This window comes from Pipra filicauda, unplaced genomic scaffold, assembly GCF_003945595.2.
Source record: "Pipra filicauda isolate LSUMZ 115617 unplaced genomic scaffold, ASM394559v2 scaffold171_size1565689_pilon, whole genome shotgun sequence".
In the NCBI taxonomy this organism is placed as follows: Eukaryota; Metazoa; Chordata; class Aves; order Passeriformes; family Pipridae; genus Pipra; species Pipra filicauda.
Genome location: NW_024104229.1, coordinates 1,289,214 through 1,314,815, shown reverse-complemented (window position 1 = coordinate 1,314,815; position 25,602 = coordinate 1,289,214). Strand labels below are relative to the sequence as shown.

Here is a 25,602-nt window from a genome sequence, read left to right as displayed (position 1 = left end):
AAAACCTTGTACTTATTTTATTAATTAGCACACAGAAAAATACATGGCACTTGTGTTTTCTGTTCATAGGACTAATCTAGATCTGGCCAAGCTGACTCAGTTCTTCAGCACCCTGAGTTCTGTGCTGGAATATCGTGCTGTGGTTGTTGAGGCCTTCAGGGAGATGAGGCGTTTCACGGTGAATGAGGGAGTCCTCTCCAACAGGGAGGTGCTGCTGCTGCTGCACAAGTGGAGCCTCATCGACAAAGACTTGCAGCTGCAGGAGGACCTGCAGGCCCTTGCTCAGAAATACCAAATCAAAGAATTGCTCAGTAAGTGCTAAAATATTTTGGAGGAGAAAGCCTTTGTTGAGGCTGTTACAAACCAACCGTATAAGTGAGGCAAACTTCCCAGGAAATAGTGTTAATAACTTTACTTGGATGATCTGATACAGCTTGGTGGAGGAGGAAGGGAAATGGAAAGCAATTTTTCAGGTCTTCCTTGCAGCGATTTCTAACTTTAACACAATTTGGAAGCTTTGGAGAAACACAGTTTTAAAAAGGGAAAGAGCTTTAAAATGAACTTAATTGCAAATCTGGTATCAGGCTTTGAGAAACTGTATTCTTAAATCTTAAAAAGAAAAAGCAGTTCCTGGAGGCTTTGTGCTCAAAGGTTTTAATTGTTCTCAGTGTGGATGATGGGCGATCTGGAAGTGATACATGGGTAAAAAAATAAAGCAAGGGAAAATTAAATAGTTAATTATTCAGTGTTTGAAGGAAGGAAAAATATGTCTGGACTTGTGTGAATTTTCTTGTGATATCTGTGAATAAGATGTCCAAGGAACTTGGTAGTGAGAGGTGTTAAAACAGTGCTGGTTTCCTGCAACTACAACTGCTCTTGGTGCACATTAGAGCTTCTATAGGTTTGTTTAAATGTTCTGTATCAGTTTAATTATGAAAGTATCGCATATTTAAGGGATACTGTAAAAGCTTCAGTCTTTCTGAAGTTTTTCACACCCTTTAAAACTCCTCAGAAGGACACAGAGAGAGTTGTTGTAGTGACATCTGTAACTTATTGTATGTGTGGGTTTAAAACACAAGGTGTTGCTCCAAGCCTCGAGGGCTTCTCTCACCTCCCGGCTGGGTGATCCCGTTCAGAGCAGTGTTCCAGCCTGGAGCCCCTGGGAGCTGCCCAGAGCCCATTTGAATGGCACAGGCTCCATGAAGCAGCAAAACGAGGCTGGTACTTACCCTTTTAGCTACTGAATCAACACAGGAGACCACCTTTCTCGCATAATTTTGTACCAGGAAAGTACATAGGTACCTTTAGAGTATCTGATATTTGTTTTGGTGGTGGTTTTCTTCTTACAGAAAATATTAAAGACAAGAACAAGCCCCAAGCCTCTTCTCGTGCATATCGTCACATTCGGAAAAAGAACGGGGTTGAAGAAGATGACGCTGCTGCAGACCTGGAAGTGTCTGAGCTGGAGAAATGCAGAGACCATCTGAATTCCATATTTGCCCACTGGGAGCCTGTTTTCCCAGCATCACCTTCCAAACAGGGAGGGGAGCCCCTCAGGCCCGGTGACCTTGGGGATGACTCATTCAGTCTCACCTGTGCATCCACTCTCATGGTCACGAAATGGCTGGTGAAGTCCATGGTGGAGTACAGCCTCAGTGAGCAGAACGTGTCACTGATGCTGCGCTGGCTCCAGGGTTGTGTTGTGCCACAGCCGGCGGCCATGTGGGAGATGCTTAGGGATGAGACACTGAGGAAGAACCTTTTCAAGTTCTACACCCGGGTCTGTGAGGCTCAGCTCTCCAAAGAGCTCCCTGTGCTCAGCTCCATCATGCTTCAGCTCATGGATGCTCAGGGCCTGGCCAACAGCTTCCATGAGCTTGTGAAATCCTTGTGCCTCTCAGCCACGACAGAAGAGGATGAGAACAAGAAAGGTAACTTGTCTCTTCCTTATCTCTCTTGTTACAAGGCAGTAGTGGGAGGAAGTAGGGAGTTCCATGGGGTTTTTTAATTCAACAGACCCTTTTGAAGTTTGCCCATGTCCACTGGAGCTCATAACCTTCCAAGGCAGAAGCTGTATGTGTGATGGAATGAGCTCAGGGTGGGCAACATAGAGAAGGGTCACACTTGTGGGGCTTTCTGACAGTACAACACTCATACTCCCACAAAGAAACTTCCCTTTCAAGGACTAAAATGGAGTTCAGTTCAAAAAATACCATTCCAAGGGGAAAAACAGTCTGCAACAAACAAGTCCACGTGGCCATGGGTGCTGATCCATGTGCTGGTCAGTGTTAGCAACTGACAGATTTCAAACTGTTTTATTTAAGGAAGCTGACAGGAAACTGGTTTGTTTCCTTCGTGTGAGAGGAGTCATTGGCTTTGCATGGGCAAAACCCCCCCAGATTTTCCATCTAGGGAAACAGGAAGCTATTTTAAACTATAAGTCTGGAGGTAAATGGTTTAATATTACTATGTGGAAGTATCTGTTCTGATTTTTCTTAATTTGTCTTCCACAGCTGTTTGTGTATTCCTGACATCCGTTTACATCAAGGACATGTGGCTTGGAGCACGGGAGCCAGATATGTTAATAACTCATGTCAGATTGATCTGCACTAGTGCAGATGGTGAAATAAATGGTGATGACTTGGAAACTCAGGAACAAGGAGAAGAAACTATTACGTCTCTTTGCAAAACCCTTTGCTTGGCAACATCAGGGCATTAATTCAGGGAACTGACTCTTCATCTTTAATGTTCTGTGCTCTGCCATCGTCGCTGTGAGCCGTGAAACCCTCCTGAGCTGTCCCCATACAGACCTGACTGGTTTGGTCATAAAAATCAGTGTTTTATTATTTTTTACTGAGCAAACTCAGAGGGGGAAAATTGTATTCATTGTCTCTCAGTGGGACATTAAAGTTCCAGTTTCCCTTTTCTTGAACAGTATGGGAACACGACATTTATATAATTTTTATTAAGGCATTTTTAACTTTATGAAGAACCAAAAAGACTGTTTCCTACACTCTGGACCTGTGTCCAGACACAGTTCCAGTCCCTGTGTCGTTGGAGTCCGTCCTCTCTCCAATATAAAATGGGGAAAAAAGGCTGAAGAACGTCCCACAATGTGGTGTAAGTGCAAAGAAGGAGGAACTGGAGATTTAGCCATGATGATTTACTATTTCTTGAAGAACCAAGTTTATTTCATACCAAAACCAGTGTGAATAAAAGACTGAACACTGGAATCATGGTGGTCTGTGATTCTTCTTGGTTTTAAATGATATGGCTTTTGAAAGCATTTATATCGGAGCTGGTCTATTTTTATTATCCTTGTTTTTTCTTAAATTAAAAAAAGCCCTGACCATCATGGCTGCTGGAACTTGCAGCAAAGGCCCATCTTCTCTCCACTTGGAACTGGTGGGAGATGGAACTAAAGCCCAAGGGACTTGCTGCTAATTGATAATTTGTGGGTTTTAGTGGGAATTCTCTGTGAAATCTGATAGATAGTTCTGGAATGTGGCCTCGAGGGCAGGTGAACACAACAGTCCAGATCTGCAAACACCCAGGACCTGAAGCTTTGAAACCAGGATTTATTAAATTGGCTCACAACTACATGCTGTGTCCAGGTCCTTTGTACAAATTCTGTAGAGGGAAAAATCAGAATTGCACGTTCCTTGTGATGTGTATTGAATTTGTTGTGGTTTTTAAATAAAAAACATGAGACCCCAAGTAATGAGATTGCTTTTACATTTGAATATTCTTAAAGAAGCTGTCAGCTCTATCAGGACATGAGTTTAAAATAATATTTCTTAACAAAGCTGAAAGCCCCGTGGAGACTACATTTTGTTTCAGGGGGCTGACATCTGGAAATGTGTGTGAAGGAAAAAACCCTTTTTTTCCTTGCTTACAAAAACCAAACAGGCACAGTGAAACCAAAGGAGTTCCAAAACAAAAGATGTCTTTCCATCTCACCTAACTGTCAAAGAAAATACCCATGACACAAAGGGAAGGGATTTTTTGGTTGTCTCGAGGACCTGAGCACACCCCACAGTGGTTTATAGTATGATATGTTGAGATAATTAAAGAAATGAGGTAAGAGCATTCCCCCAACCCAGGGATAAGGAGGGATCACAGTGTGAATGTGGCACTTGGGGACGTAGGTTAGTGGTGGCCTTGGCAGTGCTGGGGAACAGTTGGATTTGACCTTAGAGGGCTTTTCCAGCCTAAACAATTCCATGATTCTCTGATTCTAATGGAGGACTCTTGGGGGCAGGGGAAATAAAGTGCTCCCTGTGGAAAGCAAAGCACTGGGAAGCTTTGAAATGGGTACATATGGAATGTCACAGGAGCAAATGCGTTGCTTCCCCCCTCCTCCTCTGCCCCCAAGTTGGGTGCTATAAGCCAGGGTTGTGTTTTGCATATTATTTATTATTGTTTATATACTTCATACTGTATTTCCAGGTAATTTGAAAGTTAACCACTAAAAAGATCTTTTTTATTTTTTATGTGCTCCAAGCCACATTCCAGTGCAACCCATGGAAGAACATCTGTTGTCATGAATGAGAGTATCCACATCTTCCAGAAATCCCCTTGAAATCCCCTTGTGGAGTGGAGGATCTTAAAAAACAGGGTGATACAAGTCTGTCCTGAGTCAGGGAGGAGGATACTGGAGCAGGCAGGCCGTGCAGAACTGGTCAGGAGAGAGGTTCCAGCTGAGGGCATACAGGTGGGGCAGGAATGGTTGAAGCTGCTGCATCCTTAGGAGGAAAATGGGTCTGGATGGTCAGGTTTTCTTCAGAGTGTCTTTGATGACACTGTGTGACTGCAGTGGAGTTACTATTGCAAGTAATTCCTAATTTGCAGTGGGAGAGCTGGTGCCAGCAAGGGAGTGGATTCTTATCTCCTGTGAGAACTCCCTCAGCTCTGGCAAAGGGTGAGGGTGCCCCATGAGGAGGGGGAGGCTGTTGTGGCCATCTGAGTTGGCTAATGGAAACACTTGGCTCTGATACCTCTGTCCATGCTGCACCATCAGTTTCTGCAGCCTTTCCTCGTTTCTCCACACTCAGTGTGGAAAACCACCCGGCAGCCTTCACACGTGGGTGGGTTTCTGAGCCCAGCACCACTCAGTCAGTTTGCTCACAAAGCAAACTGCAGCAGTGCCTTATCTCTGGGGCTAAATAAATCTGAAGATTTAAAAACCAAACCAGCAATACAAATATCTGCCTGGTGGGTTTGGTCTGTCTCTTGTGTTCAAGGCTTTGGTAATGCAGCCCAACCCACCCACTCTGGCATCATCCTGGCCCACACTCCCACATGAGGCTGCTCTGGCAGTGCTTCCCTGGAGGAGTTTTTGCTGCCTACTTGGGGATGTGGAATTTCTATGCTTCTCCTCAAGTTTCAAATGAGTTTTGTGTTGTACTTAGCCCAGGAACTTGCTGTGCAGCCTTACCTCTCTTCCAGCCCTCGCTGCCTTCCTCAGCCTGACTCTGCAGACCAGCTTTGTGCTTCCCAGAGCTCCGAGGACATCTCAGCCTCTCCAGTTCTGCCTGCATTTGGTGGGGAGGAGAGCTGGGAAGAGCCAAGGCCACTGAAGGGAGAGGGAATGTGAGTGTCTCTTCTTACTCTGCTCCAGCTGAGCTGGACCCATCCCCTCCACCTCACCGAAACACTGCCGTGACCCTCAGTAGTTCTGTCAAACTATTCATCACCCTCGTGTAGAAATGTAGTGTTGTTTTTGTGGTTTTGCCAGCATTTTCCTTTGATATAAAATACATTCTCTTGATAAATGACACATATTCCCTTTTTCCAACACCTTTGTAACTGGCAGATACCATTTCAAGACTGTTCAACACTGACAGTTTCTTTACCATTGACCATTTCAAAAGGGAAGCAAAAAGCAATTGGTTGTTGGTAGCAAAACTGTATTTCCAGGTAGCAAGTAAAGTAACTGTTTATTCAGGAAGATAATTAGTGCAAACCACCACATGCCATTCACTTTTTAAAAGCTCTTCTAGATAAACAGTATTTTAATAAATTTTAAGTAACGAAATATTTTTTTGCAAAAGTAAATAAAGGATATGTTCTATTCTTGGGGCGAGTGCTGAGCCATTTTACTCAAATATGGCCATTAGGACCTCCTCTTATGCATCCAGGGTTTTTCAGGTTTGTTCTTTGTTGAAAGACATTTTCCTTTTTTTCCTGAATCCAGGTGATTAACAGGCAGTCACAGCACTGAGCTTTTCTCTGCAGCCATGGGAACTGCGCTGCTGGGTTGGTTTGACCTCTTCCAGTTTTATCTCAGGCTCAGATCCTTCCAGGAATGCCCATTTCATCCGAAAGGGAGATAGGTGTTTAAGAAGCAACCACATCTGAGTATGGGCTCCTGAGGTCATCACAGTGAGGCTGTTCCCCATTGGAACTGCTTTCTTCCATCTGGCTCCCTACAATCACTTGTCTGGAATGTGTGGACAGAAAAAAGTACAGCTATCAGGAATGTGTTTGGAAGAGAGACAGTCTCAGTTTCAACAGGAAGTACATCAAAGTTTTAAGAAATAAAGAAGATGCTGCTTCTAACACAGAAGACATTGAATCCAGCAGGAGAGAAGCTCTTGGACTTTAGCCCTCTTCATCCACCATGAGAACCATGTCCTTGCCTGGAAATGGAGTATGACCAACAGGAAAGGTATGAGGTGTTTCCCTTCTCTCCCTCAAGATGGGGCCTTCAGTCCAGCCCTTAATTCGGTCCTTTAGTGAGATTTTTAAAGAGGAAAGTAGAAACTTTGCTATGACTTTCTCTGTACCAAGGGTGGAGGGAACTGTCACTGCTGCTTCCGGGGAAGCAAAGAGGGATAAGAGCTTCCTGAGACTGTGAATGGGTGTCACTGGGGACAAGAACAAGAGGGATGTGAGATATTTGGGAAGGATTGCCTGATACTGGGGTTGGGGAAAAACAAGACAGCTCTAAGGGCTGGTGGAGAACTGACCAAGGAAATGGGATAGACCTAGAAAAGAACAGATAGGACTCACGTAGCAGGAAATGTACAAACAATAACAACTCAAAGATGTGTGGTTCTGCCAGAAAAAGGAGTTAGTGGTGGGGTGGAAGGGGTGATATGAGAACAGCAGAGTGCACCTGCCTCCTCTCCTCCCTGAGCCCTCTTGCCAGCAGTTTCCCAAACTTCACCCTTAAAAAGTAAGTAGCAGATGAGTCCTGGCCTAGAAGCAGTAAGTTCTAGTTAACAGGGCTGAAGACAAGATCTCAACTACTACTGTGTCCTTAGGCATTCAAAGGTGGTGAGGGAAATTACACTGGGAAGAAAAATGTAACCCAAAAGTGACAATGGAAAATTTTTGAAAAGCCTTATTAATGTCCTGGAGCCATCCTGGCTTCAGAAGGGAGAAAGAAGACATTTTGGACTAAAAGCAAGTGTTTAATTGGCTACATAAAGCTAATAACCAAAATCTAAAAAGCAAGATAAAGCAAATGGGAGAAAGAAGTGAAATATAAACTTTATAACCTCAAATTTATATTACTTGCAAATGAAAGCTTAAAATATCTGTGCCTGACAAGACTAGCCCAACAGAGATTTTGCTTAATGGTAATTCAAAAAGCAGAAACAAAACCCCAAAGTCTCGGCAACAGGCCCAGCGCAGGTTTGGGAGTTTCTTTGCTATGCTGCCCCCGTATTCTATTCATTTCTCTTCTCTCTCTTTGACAGAAGCAAGACAAAAAAACTCTTACCAAAACAGGATGTTTCCAGTCCATTAAGTAGCTAAATACCATCAGTTAGCTATCCATGTTTTAAAATCAGCTGGAAAACTTGCATCTCAGAGACCCAGGGACTGTCTGAGGAGAACTCTGGCAGGGTCTGTTAATCATTAGCCATCCCTGGGACAGCAGGGAGGTTGGAGGAGGCTGGGAGAGTTCCAGAGTCCCAGTACTCAGAGTACTCTAAGGCAGTGCTGTGACTGACCTCGGCCAAGACAAAATCACAGAATTAAATCTGAGATAAGATACAACTGAAATAGTGATTCGAAGGGCAGTGCAGATCTAGAGAAAGCCAAGTGCAGTGAAAAATGTCTGATGTCATTTTTTGAGGGAAGCATGATTTGAAAGGCAGCTTCATATCCATGATTACTGTGAGGGTGATGAGGCACCACATCTAAACACTGAGTGGAGTTTCTGACTGCAGGAGATCTGTGTGGAGCCAGCAGAGCTCATGCTGCCAGGGAGCCCAGAGGCCCTGGAGTGAACCTCTCTGAGAGCAAGAGGCTGGGACGAGGGATGAGATAGAGAGATCTTCCAACTCTCTGGGCACCCAACTCAGGGCATTTTTCCAACATTACACTGTCTGGACAGCCAGAAAATTTGGGTTGTGGTGGCTGCCAGGAATGTATAGCCTCTAATGAAATGCATGGGAGACCAGTGTTCCTCTGGAGAGGTCCAGGAAGGAACTTGCCCTGTCCGCCTTCCACTGCCTGAAGGTCCAGCCTTAGCCAGGAACTGTCTCCAGCCACTAACCCTCACTTTTCTGCATCATTTTGGATGGTAAGAAACACCACTGAAGCAAGTGTTAGTACTGGCTCTGGATCCCAGCAGTGTGATCCTCAGTTGCCTTGGCACGCTAATGGGTTTGAAATCATTGGTCCCATGCCCCAGACCTTTTGTCTTATTTCTGTGAGATAATGTAATGGTGACAAAGGGGACTGGGACCTGGATTCCACAACCTCCTCCCCTCTTGCGTCTCAAACTCACCCATCAGACTTAGCACCAAATTCTTTGGTATTGCAGAGCAATGTGTGGTGCAATCAGATCACGGAGTCAGATCCAGGACCTCTCAGTGTCTCTAACCAAGGATTAAGCTGTGGCATAAGTAGATATGGGCCTTTTGGAAGACACTTTGACACTGGCTTGTTTTCTGTGTGGAGATGCAGGTTAAAAAAAGCAGACTCTGCTGTGGAGGGTGGTGTGACCTTGCCAAAAGAGGAGACCCTGGTGTTGCATAGCAGTGGTAGAGATGCAAAAATTGCATCCAAAGAGGCGAGACCAGCAGGATGAGGGAAGGGATTCTCCCTTTGTGCTCCACTCAGGTGAGACCCCAGCTCCAGCTGTGGGGACCACAACACAAAAAAGACATGGAGTTGCTGGAGACAGCCCAGAGGAGGCCATGGAGATGCTCCGAGGGCTGGAGCAGCTCTGCTCAGGAGACAGGCTGGGAGAGCTGGGGGTTTCAGCCTGGAGAAGAGAAGGCTCCAGGGAGACCTCACAGCCCTTTCCAGTGCCTAAAGGGGCTCCAAGAGCGCTGGAGAGGGACTTTGGACAAGGGTTTAGAGGGACAGAACAAGGGGTAATGGCTTCTCATTGCCAGAGGGCAGGGTTAGATGGAATATTGGTAAGAAGTTCCTCCCTGTGAGGGTGGTGAGGCCCTGGCATAGGTTACCTAGAGAAGCTGTGGCTGCCCCACCCCTGGAAGTGTTCCGGGCCAGGTTGGATGGGGCTTGGAGCAACCTGGGCTAGTGGGGGTATCCCTGTCCATGGCAGGGGGAGGTGGGACTAGATAATCTTTAAAGTCCCTTTCCACCAAACCCATGCTATGTTTCTGTGATCCTATGAAAACACAACCTTCAGGGACACCCCAGGGATCCAGCTGACCTGTGGTGGGGGTTTGCTCAACATTCCACTGAAGCACAAGGTGCGCTCGTAGGACCCGCCTGGCTCCTCTGACCTGGCCCTGAGCAAGCTGGGAGAGCACACAGTACCCTGCATGTCCCTGGGAGTGACAGAGAGATGGATGAGAACAGAAATGGTGAAGGTAAAAGTTCTCCAGCCTTGACCAGTGACGTGTGTGTGTGTTTGTTGGGTGAATGTATCAGAATTATCACAGGGAAAGAGACAGAAGAGACAGGAGGTTTCCATACAGATATCGGGTGACTGTCATGCCAAGGGTAAGGGGTGGATGACATAACAAAGAGGATGACAGGGGAGGCTGGTGGAAGTTTACAGGAATGATTTCTTCCAGACACCCCGTTCGGTTTCGTTGCTGGAACTGGGAGAAGGGTAACTGAAGGGGGGCTTAAAAACCAAATGGAACTCAATCAAAAAGGGCAAGTTTTGTGTGTGTGTGTTGAATACTCCCTTCAGTCCTAGAATTGTTTTCTTACAGTATATTTCAAGTTTAGAAAAACAAAAAGTCTAAGCAAATCTCATCCAATAGTGCTTTTCATTAATGATTCCTGGGCACTCCACGAAACATTCCTAGACTTGCCTTGTTCACAATAGCTCTTTTGAAGTCCAAAATTGAACATATCAAGGATAAATATGGATATTTTTAAGCCAAGTATTTCACTCAGTAACATGATGAAAAAGTGAAAAAAACCTTAAAAATCAATACTTTGTTTAAGTCTCCCAAACACACTGAGATTTTCATGTATACAGACTTCTCCTGCCAGTTTTTTAGGAATAGTAAATTATTGGGAACATACCTCCGCTATCCTGCAATTTTATTTCCATTTCCATGTTTCTTGTGTTGTTAGCCTGCCTCCTGCTTTGTGGTTTAGTTGGGTAAGCTGCCTTTTTTAATGTTATTGCTCCTTGAGAAACCAATGGATTTGAGCTGTGTTATGTCGCCTGCAAACCTCATCAGTTCTTTTTATGCAGGTGATTTATGCAAACAGTGAATGGCTGTGGGTCAAAAGACACTCCAATCAAATAATTACGTAAAGAGTGTCATCTCTGTGCAATTATAAATGTTGTATGTAACTGCTGGATCATTAAAGGCAGTGAATGTCTCAGGTTATTTTACCACACTGATCTGCACTTACTTTATGTCTGGTTGTACTTACTTTACTGGAGTTGATCCGGAGCGGGACATACACAGTAAAATAAGAAAAAGTAACGTCACGAAGGCAGCAAGTCCGACCCAGAAGGCGATGACAATGGAGTCTGTGGACACAACACAGTAATCCTGTCACCAGTACCACAGCAAATATAAAACACAGCAATATAATTTATGGTCTCTAATAAAGGTTCTCAATTGAACCACTTGATTGGTTCAATTTCTCCTTTTAGGGAGAGGCGTCTGAGTGCCAATTTGTTAAAGGTCGTGAGAGCCTCCTAAGAGTTTATTGTAACAGGGCAAGGCCAGGGCTGAGGGATGGGTTGGGAAAAGGCATCCAGTCAGTATGCTGGTGACTAGAGCTGTGCAGATATTTGGATATGGTTCCTTTTACATAGTCACAGTGCAGGATGCAGTGTGGTGCTGAAGCCTGAGCTGTTACTGCCAAATCCTGATTTTAGGGGAAAAAGTACAACGCAGGATCTTTAAGATGATGCCCTAAGGGAGGGAATCACAGCCTTGAAAGCACTTTATACCAAGAGAAATACCAAGGAAAGCTTGTTCAAAAGTGTCTGTGACCCTCACAGCACATCAGTGCAGTGGAAGAGGATGTGACCCTTGCCCTGTTCAGCTGCAGTGCTTCTGTAATCATCACAGAACAGTGCAAAAGGCTGCCTGCTTTATCAGGACCAAGTGGTTTCTTTAAGGAACAAGCAAGAGGATTCCCAGTGCCAAAGTATATGTTCCAAAGTGGGAAACGGGGGTATGAGGTGGCTGGGGGAGCAAAGGAAGCTGCTTTTTAATGAAGGCTACAGTGCTGTGTAAAGTACTGCCTGAGCCATGGGCTTGCTGAGAGATGGGATGAATCCACTCCTGCCCCAGGAGCACATTCAGTCACTGTTTCAAAAATGCTCCTTCCTGGGATCAGGGTGGGGGTGGCCAGTGCCCAGGTTAAGGCCTCGGGAAGGTTGGGTGCTCTGCCCTGAAGTCACAGCTGGCGACTCACTTCCACTGGGGTGAAAAGGAAGGGTCACTGACTCCAGAGACAAATATTGACCAAGACAAAATAAATCTTTCCTCTGAAAGGACAGAAAACACTATGTTCTTTGAAACAGGTCCAGTATGTTTGATTGGATGTTTCTTCTGTGAAGAAGTTCATCAGAGCTACAAAGAGATTAAGGGAGTTAGCCCAGCCCCTTTTAAACCTCAAACTGGGGCTGGCCCAGCTGTACCCTTATCAGAAAGCTGAGTTTTGGCTGGGCTACTGAGAAATATCAATGTGGAGGGGCAGCTTATTTATTCTTCCTCTGTTAAAGAAAGTTTTAATGACCTTTAATTCAGAGAACGTTAAATTAGCATGTGAAGGCCAATATTCTGACATGCTCTTCACCAACTTATTACGGAAAAAAGAAATGGGGTGATAGTGGCCAACCACGGCTCCTAAAGGGAGAATTAGGGGACTTCTGGTAAAAAAAAATCGAAAAAGTGTTCAAAGCCACTGGGACAGAAACGAAGAGTTTGGATTTACAGAATTCTGTATCAGAACTATTTTGGTTCCTTCTTTTAAGAGCAGATTTAATATGTTTCATGGAACTCACTGAAGTTAAATAAATTTACTCTAGGTCTCAGGGGGAGTTTGAACCAAAACTTCCTGGTTTTAAGTTCTGCAATTAGGATATTTTCTTAAAAAAAGTGGAATAATATATTTTAACAATCAATAAAAAGCTTTCCTATTGCTAAATTTTACCATTACCTTTTTTTGTGTGTGTGTGCATGTTTTTAAATAGTTTATTAGCTCATGGGCCAATTAAGCTTTTTAATTATTTTTATACAAAATGGAGAGAGCTGCACAACATTATTAATAGAAAACAAGACCACGATTTTACAGCTGGATTTAGATGCATTTTCATGGAAGAAACAATCTCACAAAGCTTCAGAGACCAGCCAAATAATGGAGGAAAGGAAGTGCAGAGATTCAGATCTCTGTTTTACATTAAATAAAAACAACCAACAGGCAAAATTGAATCAGGGAGCTCCAATCCCATCCCAGGGGTTATGGGAACTGCACGATTCACTTGGGCTGCCCCAGCAACGCTCCTGAACAAACACTCAGGTCCCATTGCAGTCACTCAGCAGAGACCCTCTGGAACATCAATATTTATTGGGTTACTCTGATCCTGGAGGCAGCCTACAATTTTTACAAACTTGGAATGCTTGTTGCTATCTGAGCAGAAATGACCACATTTCATCCTCAGTGCAAAAGGCAAGGACTTGCTGAACTTAATCCACCTGCACATCCCAAGAACATGAAGGCAATAATTCCAGCTGTGGCTTCTGGAGATATAAGAATGTAAATATTATGCAAACACAGGAAAACCTACAAAGTACATTCATTGCTTGACTGATGCTTTTACTCAAGTTAAAAACTAACCAGCTGTGGGGTTGTTTCCCTTGGTGTTTTCTTTTTAACTGGTAACCCACTGTTCTCACAGTGGTATTTGGAGAAGGAAGAATAATAGTACCAAGAGGATGCAGTCTCCATTCCTCCTGGACTGCTGACATGGCAAAATGTCAGTTTTCATCTCCTTAGAATATAAAAACACCTGAAAGGTGGCAGACTTCTCAGCTTCTTTATGGAGAGAAATAAGTGGAAAAAAACAAACAGTAAGAGATTGATTTGCCCTGCTTTTAATGGAAATAAGGATGATAAGATCACTCATAGGCACATGGGGTAATTTCTTCCACAAAACTCTCAACAAATTTAAATTAAACAGAGGTGAGCATTTTGTCTCAGAAGTAGAGTTTCTATGAATTTCAAGAAAACGGGCAGCTGAGTAGAGAGAAATACCCAGGGAGGAAAGTGCTGTAACACAAACACCACCCTTATTATATACCAGGCAACCCAAATGGTAGAAAAATGTTATTAAGGAGAAGAAAAAAGTGGAAAGCTTAGATTCCTGATTTTTGGTGCAGTTTGTGTTTTCCCTGGTGGAATTTGGGGGTAATTATCTGCCCTAACTTTAAAATTAAGAGAATTAGAGAAGCTACTCATAGCCTGCCTGGTCCCAGCAGAACCAAATGTTGCTCTAAAGCATTACAGAGCAAGATTTTCTGTGTGGAAGGATGTGGATATTTACAACACCTTCTGTAAGGTGTGGTGCTCTAAGTTTGGAGGCAATAAACCCTCAGCCAGAAAAGCTCTCCTAGAGGCAGTGCAGGGTAAGTTTCTGCTCCCTTTTCCTATTCTTGCTCTCCAAGCAAGCGAAGGACAAGCAGCTCCTAACATGGGCCAGTTCAGTCTTTACTGACAGAAAGGCAGTTTCTTGAGCTAATTACAGAGACATGACAGTATTCTGAAAGACCATCACATTTTCCTTACAGACCAGATCACTGTAATAACCCTGGGGAAAGCAATTTTAGTCTCTGAAACCACATCTGAACAGTTGCAGCTGTCTTCAGTAAGCTAAACAGCAATGGATAAACCCCTTAACTTTGTCACTTAACTGAGGACACAACCACAGGCAGAGCCTTGGCAGAAATGGAGGGAAAGCAAGTGCCTGGAGTGGAAGCGACTCAAACGCCTCCTGCTCTCCCTTGATTGCTGTCAATCCATCCACTACACTCAGTTCATCCCTCAGAACAAAGCCTGTCATTTCATCTCAGCAAAACTGAACCAACGGAGTTACATTAGGACAAAAAAACCCCTACATGCCACTTTAAGTAACCATAAAACGATGTTGCGATTTCATTGTGCAAAACTGAGCTATAGCAAGGCGAAGGAGGTGAATACTATTTCATATCATATCTTTTGAAAATAAACTGCAAAACACAGCAGAATCAGCTTCCACAGCAGGATAGCATTTTCACAATAATGTATATTATTACTTTATTCATTCAGCAGCCCTAAATCAAAGGAGGAAAGGTAAAAGAACAGCTTTTGTTCCTGGCTAGTGGAAACATCCATTTCTTTTACTAAGGCTCTCAATGTTTGTGAGTTGCAATGTAAACCTGAGGTTGCAAGACAAAACCACAAAAGTTTTATGAATATCTCTCCTCACTCAGTCAACTTTGTTGACAGTAGAGTCAGGTAGCTAACATCCCAAATTACAGATTTGCAAGTCATCAGATTTCCCTTGAGCAAACAACTTCAAAAAATCTGTCCTTCCAAACAAGAGTTAGTATCAGCAGTCTTAGAGTCTCAAATGCCGGAAGCTAAAGTGCAGAGTTTCAGTGTTAGTAATTAACCAGTCTGAAGGCAGCCACCCATCTATACAAACCATGCCCCAGCACAGGCTCTATTGCAAGGAAACAAAACCAGGTCAGTCAGACAAGCTATGCAACATTTCACCTGTACTAGCTTAGCACCTACTACTCTACAATACTTACATTTATTAACCTTCAACTTGCTTCCATCTACTGGAATTGGATCTATGTAATCCCAGTAATATTCATACGACCAAAAATACTCAGAGGAGTTTGTTCTGTTAGCCATGCCGGCAGTGCATTTTAAGCTAGCTCAGAGCTCCAGCCTAATACTCTTGCTTCATTGTACTTCAGTGCCCTCAGAAAGAGAATTGCATAACTGACGCCTGTGTCAATCACTCAGGGGTCCCACAGCTCAAGGACTGCTTTGGGACTGAAAACATCCAGTGGCAATGAGTATTAATGTCTGGCAGAGATGTAACAGCAGTCCTTAAAATGCAATCCTCTTTTCCTGACGGATAATTATGTTACTCCTCATCACAGTTAAACTGAGGTGGATGTCAAGTAACCCAAGAATGGCATGGATAAGTGCCAGTTAGGTCACAAACCCTTCCCTCTCAACCCCTCACAGCAGTGCACTGCTCCTAAGAGCTCATGAGCACAGCTGGGCTGAAAGACATTCCTGAATTTATCTGGAGGTAAAGAACTGGGGTCTCGAGGAGCGCTTGAGCACCTGAGGACACTTGGCTTGTTCATCTGGAGGAGACTGAGCTCATCGCAGTCTGCAGCTTCCTCCCGAGGGGCAGTGGAGGGGCAGCTCCGATCTCTATTTTCTGGGACCAGTGACAGGATCCGAGGGAATGGCTGGAGCTGTGTCGGGGAGGGTTAGTCTGGATATTAGAAAAAGGTTCCTCCCCCAGACGGTGGTCGGGCACTGGACCGTGGGTAGTGGTCCCCAGGCTCCCCAGGGCAGTGATCACGGCCCCAAGGCTGCCAGAGCTCAAGGAGCATTTGGACAACGCTCTCAGGCACATGGTGGGATTGTTGGGGTGTCCTGCGCAGGGCCGGGAGTTGGACTGGATGATCCTCGTGGGTCCCTTCCAACTCAGGATATTCCATGAACTAGGTGCGATTTGATAAAACGCTTCGTAAATAACGGATGTGTTGGAATAACCATACGTCTTGCTTGGACTCGGTGACCTTAAAACGCCCTCTCCTTCCCGGGCGGGACGCGAGGTGTCCGGGGGGCGGTGCGGGGGCGGTGCGGGGGCGGACCCGCCGCGGTCGGCCCGGGCTCCCCGCGCCGCGTCACTGCCGCTTCCTCGGCGGGCGATTTGAAGGCGATGAGGGGCGTCACTGCCGCTTCCTCCGCGCGGGGCGGTCCCAAGGCCATGGCGGGCGCCCTGTTCCCGCCGTCGGAGCTGGCGGCGGAGCTGGAGTGCTCCATGTCGCTGCTGGAGGTGGGCGCCGGGAGCGCGGAGCAGCAGCAGCAGCAGCCGCCGCAGCGGTGGGGGTCGGGCGCGGAGGGCTCGGACAGCGAGCTGCCCATGGTGTTCCTGTGCGCCGGCTGCAAGCGGCCGGTGGGCGACACGCTGAGCTGGGTGTCCAACGACGAGGAGGGCGGCTGCATCCTGCTGCGCAGTGAGTCCCGGCCCCGCCGCCCTGGCGTGTCCCCTCCCCGCGGGTCCCCTCCCCGCATCCCTCCCTTTCTCCCTTCCCCTGTGCAGGTGCGGCCGCCAGCGTCTCGGTGGACCACAAGCGGAAGCTCTCCAAGCTGCCCGACGAGTGCGGATGGTGAGACGGTGTGGGGGGGTCCCCGCCTGGGCGCTGCCCTCCCTGTCCTGGGGGAACCGGGAGGTCCCGGGGAAGGCGCTGAGGACAAGCCCGGTAAAACGGCCCGGCGGGCGGGAGTTCCCGTGTGTCCCCGGGGAGCCCCTGAAACATTTATTGCGGGTGGTCTGTGCGAGGTGCTCGTGGATTAGGTCTGTACAAGGTGCTTATGGACTAAGGGAGAGGGACTTCTCTCAGGGGCATGTAGTGATAGGACAAGGGAATGGCCTTAAACTGAAAGAAGGCAGATTTAGATTAGACATTAGTATTCAAAAAATCCAGGCATTTGGAAACACATAAATAACCAGGAGGCAGAGAAGCTAACTAAAAAAAGAAATCAACTTTTATTCGAATAAAAGGGAGAGTTCACTGAACAAACTTCAGTGAGGTCACTCAACTTGGTAGGGGACTCAGCCTCCCTTTTATCCTATCTCACCTGGAATGCAGATCCCTCCCTGTTTCTCCATTGGCTGAGATACTCCAGGGTTACAGGCTCCCCTCCCTTTTCGGCGTACATCGCATCAAACTATACCTTTCATATGGAGTTGTCACCTACTTCAGAGCTGGAGGAGGGTTACTTATTCCTTGCAGCTGATTGATTCTCTTGTTCCTAAGCAAACTACACAGATCAAAGGCTGCGTAATCAGTAACTTTCCACTCTCTTACTAAAACAATTATGACTATTACAAGTTTTGCAAGAACACTCTGTTTATTCCTCGTATTAGGAAGAAATTCTTCCCTGTGAGGTTGGTGAGGCCCTGGCACAGGTTGCCCAGAGAAGCTGTGGCTGCCCCATCCCTGGAAGTGTCCAAGGCCAGGCTGGAGAGGGTTTGTAGGAATCTGATCTAGTGGAAGGTGTCCCTGCTGTGGCAGGGGGTGGGAGTGGATGAACTTTAAGGTCCCTTCCATCCCAAACCCTTTTGCCATTCAGTGGTTCTGTTAGTCTTGCTGAGGTCAGCCAGCCTAAGGAGCCGCTGGGAATGCAGGCTGAAAGATGAGTGCCCATAATTACACTGTGTAAAGCTCTAAAAAATTGTAATGCATTAATTTTTTTAGAACAGGGATGGAGAAAGGTGCTTCCTTTTATTTTCTCCTGAATAAATGTTACATGTCTTACTTACAGCGTGGTAGAAACCTTGTTCTGCTCTGGCTGCTCGAGGACACTTGGACACATCTACAGGTGCACCCCAAAGCATCTCGACTACAAGAGGGGTTTGTTCTGTTTCAGCATTGATTCTATTGAAAGGTACATGCAGAATGTTTATGGGGAAGCCTGACAAATCCATTTCACTCACCCGGCATCTCACTGAGGGGTGCTGCTGTTGTGTCTGTGGCATATCCAGATACAGCTGTTTGTGCTGCTCTGCTCCAGAGTGATTTCCTGTATTACTGCTGTTGGCATCATAATGCTCAAGAATGAGAAACATCACCTGTGTAAGACAAATCCTAGAAAAAAATGCAATACCCGGGCTGCCTTTTGTGTAAGAAATTGCATACCAGCCAAGAAAATAACACTAGGTACACGGCACAAGAGGGTTCCTTCTCATTTAATCAGAAGACAGTTTGTAAAACAAGCCTGCAGTCATGGGTAGCACCAAAAAGACCTGCCTATTAGCTGTTAGAGGTTAGCATTGCCAGCGGGAAATGTGGGCAGAGGGCCTTAGGCACGACTTGGTGTGGGGTCTAACCTGTACTGGCCAAGTCTGCTCTGTCCTTGCTAAGGTGGGCAAAGTATGTGCTTGAGACTCTCACTTAGCCATCTTAAAAACTGTCCGGAAAATGAAGGTGTGCTTGGGTTTAATTGGTTTATAGCACTTTAAAGTGGTCTTAAAATGTTCTTCAATAACTATATCCTGAACTAAGGCTCCACACCAGAGTTCTTTTATGAATGCATATGCTCTAGTAAACAGTGATTTTTTTCTGTCTGGGCTAGCTTCAATGTTTCTGGTTTTTTGTTAGGTTCCCATTTATTGTGCTGTATCGATGTGGCTGTTCACCCTCTTACTCTGGACAGTTGTTTCAGGTTTTTTTTCTTCATTCCACAGCTCTGATACTTTATTTTTCCCGTGGCAGTAAAATTCTCTGAAGCACTAACCTGGCCACAAAACGGCACTTTCTTGGGCAATGATGGCTGTGGCTGCTTCTCCCAGCCAGCCCTGCTCCATTCTCCATGTCTGTGTAATTTTTTGCTGTATCTTGAAGCCCCAGAACCCATGGCTGTCTTTCGGGGTTCTGGAGCAGCACTGCCTTTGGCTTTTTGCCTTCAGAGTGAGAAGCTCATGATCTAAACTGTGGCATTTCAGCTATATTCTAGGATCCTCAGAAAAGCAAGCTCTTACTGATGAGGAGCCGCTGACTCTTGAAAGTCAAGCTGTCTTGCAAGAGGTGCTGGAAAGGGTAAGATTTAACCTTATATCATTCTTTGTTTAAATCACTTCTGTGAAATCTTAATATCCTTCAATAGCTTCTACAAAACAGCTTATTTCATCCAGAGCAATTCTGTGGGTTATAACGTCTGTTGTACTGCTCCATGCCATTAGGATCTTGTGTTATGCTAGATTTTCAGTAAGTCTTCCTTTAATTTTCACAGTAATTGGCATTTTCTGTTTATCATTCACAGCATTAGATTCCTATTTATATCTCAGTAATTTGATATTTCATTCCTAATTAGTTCTGATTCACTTCTCCAGATCTTCACTTAACTTATAGCCATGTCTCTTTTGCCTTTTGTGCAAATGCTTTTGCTGTAACTTTGTATTGAAATATTACATCATAAATCAAGTTGATGCTTTACTCTACTGAAAACTTGTGACTGCAGGTAGGGAAGGTTGGGAGCAAATAGCGTAAGGAAGTTGACTGTGGAAGGTGATGGTTGTCCAGTAAAAGGTGAGCCTGTGGCTCTGACGCCGAGGCTGGAAAAAGTTACGGAGCAAACGTTAGAGTCAAGTGAGCTTTCAAACTATGAAAGTAACCGAAATGAAATCAAATAGGATTGGTAATGTGAGATCAGATTTGAGCCCTGTCTGTCACCTACACTTGCTCTTAGTATTGTGAAATTCTGTTTGCAACCAAGTCCCTCTCCCTGGTTGTTTTGCAGGCACACACTATATTAAAAGCTCTGGAGACAAGACTGACAGCTATTGAGTCGTGTGTGGCTCCTCTGCCCAAGAAAGTCTGAAAGAAATTACATGTTTAACTGCTGAAGACTGGAGAAAGTGAAACTTGTCCTTGTAATCCTCTGGGATCAGTGGAAACATTGGAAAAGCTGTCAGAGAGCTGAAAGACATGAGTGGCTCATGCTGTAGTGGAACAGTGCTGAGTAAGCATCCTAGCCATCCTAGCCAACCTTTTCTTTCTCTTAAAAGGATACCCCAGATAGAAATATTTTTTTTTTCTTAAGCAAGACTTGTGATAAATCAATCTGTAGACTTCTGGTTTAATGTAAATATTTATTTAAATTTTTCTCTCTGAAAGCAAAGAATTTATCTCCTGACTTCCCTGATATTCAATATCTACTGAACTGGGTGTGCATTTTCCTAAACCAGTGCAAAACCTCCCTGTGATGCTGTGATGTCTGAAGGAACAACACTAAGTCACTTTTCCCTGTCTTGTCTCCACAGCCTTTGCTCAACTCATGCTCAGAGACAGGAATGGGCCAAAAACTATGGTTTTGTGGTTTGTTAGTTTTGTGAGGTTTTTTTACAAGTTCAGAGCTAAAATGTGACATCAATAAAGGCTTTAACAGCATTAGATAAAAGGGCTTTTCCATGCTATAATGCTCCAGTTTTGAAGCTTTATGCTTAACTGGAAATATTACTTATATTTAGGAATTTTATGTTAGTTTACTAAACTTTTGAAAAGCTTTTAGTTCGTTCTTACTTTGAATTCACATATGGAGAAAACACTGCTACACTTTCTCTGAGAGAATTTCTTTTAATTTAGTGAGAAAATAAGACATTTTGGCAAAAGGTTTTACAGGGGTGGCATAACCTAGGCATAAGTATTTCACCAAAACACCCAGCACAAAGGCCCAGTTCACAAAAGCATCCACTACAAAACAATCAGTACACCATCTTAGTAAAACACAACTCATTAGTTTTAAGTTACCCACAAGAGAAAGAAAAGACTAAAGGAAGAAAACAAAGAAGTAAAGAAATAGAGAGGAGAGAGGAAGGAGAGAAAAATAGTTACCCCCATGATCTGATGGTGGCAGCCAGAAGAGAAAAGCTCTCCTAGGGTCTCGTGCTCCCACATTTATATAGTTTGGTCCTGCCTCCCAGGCAGGATATCCAGTCATTGACCACTCAGTGCCTTCCAGGCCAGAGTGAGGTGTGTGTAGGCAGTCACAGGCTCCAGGGGTGTGGTGTGGGTGGGCTACCAGGCAGGTCTGCCTTGGCTGACAGCCCGGCCACATGGCTCTTGGAGCTGCCCCGTGTGCTGCGTGGGCTCAGCCGTCCGTGTTGGCTGCAGGCCTTACCATGTGCCTTGTGGCTCTGCCATGTGCTCTCTGTGGGCAGGCCTTGCCAGGTACCTGCAGGCCCAACCACACACTTACGGCTGGTTGACTCTCACCCACATGAACATATAATTCAGTGAGATTCAAACTCAGTATCTCACAACTGCAGTATTGAAAGTCAGATGTTTTACAGCTTCAAGGGGAGGAAACCAAACCAGGCTGGTGGCAGCACTCCTTTAAGCAAAACTTGGTGTATATTTGAGCCATTAATTCAAAATGCTAACTAGGAACACTTGCCAGCAATTTTTTTTTGTTTTAATGCAGATATTTCAGTTATTTTTCTTTGGTCTTCTGTGCATTTGACTAATTGTCAGCGTTTCTTGTACAGTATGAGTGTTCCACCTAATGTTTTTCAATAAAAGCAAGCAGCTGTAGTCTAAAGCAAGAATAATTTCAAAAAGTGGGGGCGTTTTTATTATCCACACTGCTTAATTTTACTGTTGTGAGGTTTTACGTTTTCTTCAAAAACTCTGAATTCATTTCCCCATTCTGCCCCACTGGCAGGCACTGTTTCTCTTAAAAAAGCTTCTGCCCTCCACCTTCACTGGTATATTTTGAAGTGGTGCTCAAGTTTAGCCTGTAGTGATAAGTCTCATATTCTTTTATGCTTAGGTAACTAAAAGATTTTGTTACTGACATACCTGCTAGAGGAGCTTGTGTTACTCCAGTGTAATTTTTGAGGCAATTTCTGCTCTTACAAGTTTTTAAATGCTGGTCAACAGCAACATTCCTTATCCTGGATGCCTGAAGAGAGCCATGGACTGCCCTTTAACTGAAGGTTGGTTGGTGTTAGAGGTGAGAGGTTGAATAACCCAACGTTTATCAAGCTGGAGGTGGTGTCTAAGTGGGTTCTTGTCTTTGTTCAATTGTGAGGTACGTGGCAACCTCCACTGGTTGTTCTTTTGGTTTGGCCATATCCTGGGTCACCATGGTATCAGGTGTTTTACTCTCATCTTTCCCTTTTCCCTGGAAGTGCTGCACCATGCCGAGCAGCTTCCGGTAGGCAGTAACAAAGCTCCACGTGCAACTATGAGCTGCCCCTCCATGGGTCTACCACGACCTTTCTCCTTTACAGATTTCATTATTTTCATGGGGTTTAGGAGTTGTTCAAGGGTGAAATTCCATGTTGTTGGAGCAATTTTCCAAGAATTTACCCATATCCTCCCACAGCCCATGCCAGTCGAGGTTTCTGACCCCTGGGGTGGGCTTCTGGATGCATCCTTGACAATTCCTGGCCCTATCTTCATATATTAGTAGGCCATAATGGCACAAACTTGCACACAAAGCCCAAAGAGCAAGACATCTCTGGCATCTAAAGAGGATTTAAACTTTCCAGAAGCAATTGTAGTGGACCAAAAGGGGAAATGGATTACGGGTTGGGAAAACATTCCCCCCTGTGTTTCTCAACAAGGATTGGTGCCATTAATCCTTAAATCCCCAGAGGAAACACCTTAGGCTAGAGCCTTGAGGACATACTCCAGCTGAGACTCATAGGTGGTGAATTTGCAGCATCATAAACCCAACATATGAACTCAAAAGCAGTTATCACCACTTGGGTCTTATTTGAGCTGAAGAAAACAGCCAAGCTGGACAGGCCTCTGGGCATGGTTATGTGCCAAAGAAAAGCTGCTAACTCAGGCAGCATGGGGCCTCTTGGCTCCGAAATCGATACACAGATGGATTACACAAGAGCTGTTTTCCCTTTTTCACCTTTCCTGTCGTCGAGGCCACGTTGGGCCCCAATAAATGTCTCAGTTTAACAAGACAGAAATGTTTGCTAAGGAGGGCAAGAGAAAAACCAAGCTCCTCCCTCTGAGTAACTATGACTTCGAAATTAAGACTTCTCCAGTCGAGAAGGTGCGTAAAAGAAAACAACAGCTCTTTAGTAAAGAATAGGCATATATATATAGGTAACACCACAAAACAAGCCGCAGCCCCGTAACCAAACTCCCACCGAAAACAAGGAGCCGCTTTTCGCCCCTCGGCGCAGTTACAGCCACGCCCAGCAGGGGGCGCTGCCGGCCCCCGGGAGGTGCCGGTTTTTGGGGAACGAGGGAGCGGTTCCCACTTCCAGCCGAGCCCACGCGGCAAAGGGCGGGTCTCAGCCGCGGAGCTGGGCCGAGACCCCAGGGCGAGCCCCCCACAGGGACTATGTGGCTGTATCGCCGCGCCCGGGGCTCTGGAGGCGGCAGCCGGCAAGGGACGGAGGTGCCGGTCCGTCCAGCGAAAAGCAGGGAGAGCGGGGGACGAATGGGAGCTCCTTTGGTCCTCAGCAGCTCCCAGGAGGCGTCCAGGCAGTGGGCAGAGGCGAAACCGGGACCTCCCTCGGGGTTTGAAGTAGTCAAAAATGACCCAGCCAAAAAGATGAACCCCCAAACCAAGCACCTCCCAGCCAAAAACTGCCAGCCTCTGTTTCCCTTCTGGCTGCTGCTGCTTCAGCTAAAGTTACACAGTAAAAATCTACCTTCCTCCTCTGCCTCGGGTAGAGGAAAGCAAGAATCCTGCTTCTTGCAGAGAAAAGTCATCAGTGTTTCAATGGGATGATCCAAGCCAGGTGAACAATGAAGCCTGAACTTACCCCACCCCAGACAGGCTGCTGGTGTGGAACATTCACCAGGAGCTAAAAAAACCCCAAACCAAACCAACAAACCAAACAAACAAAAAAAAAAACCACCCAAAAACCCTATGACAGAGTACCTAGAATTTCGCAATTAGAAGGGGTAGGTCACGGAAAGCTTTCTATCTTGGCACGCTTCTCTTTTTTGGGCTGTAGCTGGAAACTGCTCAGTTTTGATCTAGGCTGTGAGACTGAGAGTTTGGAATAGGTGAGAAGTGCAGTGCAGCCACGAGTTTGGTATAGTTCTCTGGTTTCTGGGAAAGAGTAAAATCAGCTGTGAGTTTTCCTTCTTGGACATTTGGCATGGGCTCAGCTGCTGGACTCTTTATGGTTAGCAGGTGAGATCTGTGAGAGTGAAGAGAAGGTGACAGTCCATCTGTGGGAGAAGGAAAGAACTGTCATTTTCTACCAGGAGACCACCAATGCAATGTGGTTCCACCTCCAAAAATGATTATTTCTAGGGATTTCTCCCAGAAAAAACGTGCCAGGACAGTATGGTTAATACCTGCCATGCACAGCCTATTATCTGCCCCTGCAACACTGGCCCTACGCACTTTACTTCCTATGGGAAAGAACTGTTATTTCTTTTCAGGAGACCACCACCGAAATTTTGAGTCCACCTCCAAAACTGAATACATCCAAGGATTGCTTCCAGACAAAAGGAAAGACACTTCTCCAACAGCAGCCAGAACCTGGGAAGGGCTCTACCTAACCACGGGAGACACCATACCTTAGACAAACCATAATGATGAATTCTAGAAATAAAAGCATATGGCTTCCAACCTATCTCATTTGAGGTGCAACCCATCTCAGCTTCTGATTATTGAGTACCAAGAATGCCTGACAGGAGAGCAATTCCTGAGCAAGGAACAAAACATAAATGTTTTTGTTAGGTGAGGCTTTCATCATCCCCTCACCCTGTGTGCCTTCTCTGCTGTCTACTAAAAAGCATGGGCCACTCTCTTGTTCAGTAGAGGTAATAAGGTCCTTTTTATTATTCCTGTTATTGGTTTTGGTTAAAAAAAAACCCCAAACCCAAAGGTGGCTGGGTTAAGCCGTTGAGACATTCACCTTCCCCATCAATTGAGTTTGGACTTACAGGTTCATCAGCTTCTTGGGATGACACCTGGACATACACAAGTTAGTTTTCTGGTTTTATGGGTGAGCAGGACTGATTTATTTCAGAGACCAGAGGAGTCTGAAAATTTTATGTAACTCTTAGCACTCCTAGATTCACACACCATCTGTGTGAAAAATGGACCATCACAGTGTACAAGTGTCAGTGATATTCCCCAAACTTCCATGATCCACTGTTAACCCAGATCTGGGGAGTCTGTGATTTCTGCTGCCTTTTATCCCTGTACCTGTCCCCTGCTTTTTACCTACTACTTTGTTATGAATGCCTTTTTTTATGAAAAAGCCTTTATTATTTTCACATAGTTTCTAGTTGGTTATCCTGTATTCAAGTGAATGTAATAAATATATGTAAGGTAAGGTAAATATGAGTAGTTAAAATTACAATGAGCAATTATGTAATTATACCAATAGTATTGTAACATTTGCATTTAAACAGATGCCTCACATGCTGATTCAATACACCATTTATCACTGCT

General features: G+C 45.1%; 3 protein-coding genes across 5 annotated transcripts in view; 2 read left to right on the top strand and 1 right to left on the bottom strand.

Annotated features, from left to right (window-relative positions):
• The window catches only part of URB1 (URB1 ribosome biogenesis homolog), a 41,622-nt gene extending 37,901 nt beyond the window's left edge, over positions 1–3,721 (top strand). The window contains exons 37-39 of the mRNA XM_027744177.2: positions 70–311; positions 1,350–1,931; positions 2,514–3,721. Of these exons, the coding sequence (XP_027599978.2) occupies positions 70–311; positions 1,350–1,931; positions 2,514–2,719 (1,030 nt within the window). The 3' untranslated portion in view covers positions 2,720–3,721. The remainder of the gene's footprint in view (positions 1–69; positions 312–1,349; positions 1,932–2,513) is intronic.
• Positions 3,722–5,892: 2,171 nt separating this feature from the next.
• LOC114000112 (melanocortin 2 receptor accessory protein) lies at positions 5,893–15,503 on the bottom strand. 2 transcript variants are annotated; one of them, XM_027744179.2, is made up of 3 exons: positions 15,210–15,503; positions 10,831–10,930; positions 5,893–6,442 (listed from the first exon to the last, which is right to left on the bottom strand). In XM_027744179.2, the coding sequence occupies exons 1-3, from the start codon at positions 15,313–15,315 to the stop codon at positions 6,340–6,342; spliced, it is 309 nt and encodes a 102-aa protein (XP_027599980.1). In that variant the 5' UTR covers positions 15,316–15,503; the 3' UTR covers positions 5,893–6,339. The 2 variants fall into 2 exon arrangements, 1 of the variants encoding a protein (XP_027599980.1); XR_003545116.2 differs by lacking the exons at positions 10,831–10,930; positions 15,210–15,503 and adding an exon at positions 7,730–7,880.
• An 897-nt stretch (positions 15,504–16,400) lies between these two features.
• MIS18A (MIS18 kinetochore protein A) lies at positions 16,401–24,780 on the top strand. Of its 2 annotated transcripts, XM_039379656.1 has the most exons (7): positions 16,401–16,667; positions 16,754–16,820; positions 17,980–18,102; positions 19,160–19,253; positions 19,954–22,371; positions 23,099–23,229; positions 24,582–24,780. In XM_039379656.1, the coding sequence occupies exons 1-5, from the start codon at positions 16,418–16,420 to the stop codon at positions 20,032–20,034; spliced, it is 615 nt and encodes a 204-aa protein (XP_039235590.1). In that variant the 5' UTR covers positions 16,401–16,417; the 3' UTR covers positions 20,035–22,371; positions 23,099–23,229; positions 24,582–24,780. The 2 variants fall into 2 exon arrangements, with proteins under 2 accessions (XP_039235590.1, XP_027600062.1); XM_027744261.2 differs by lacking the exon at positions 23,099–23,229.
• Positions 24,781–25,602: the final 822 nt, after the last annotated feature.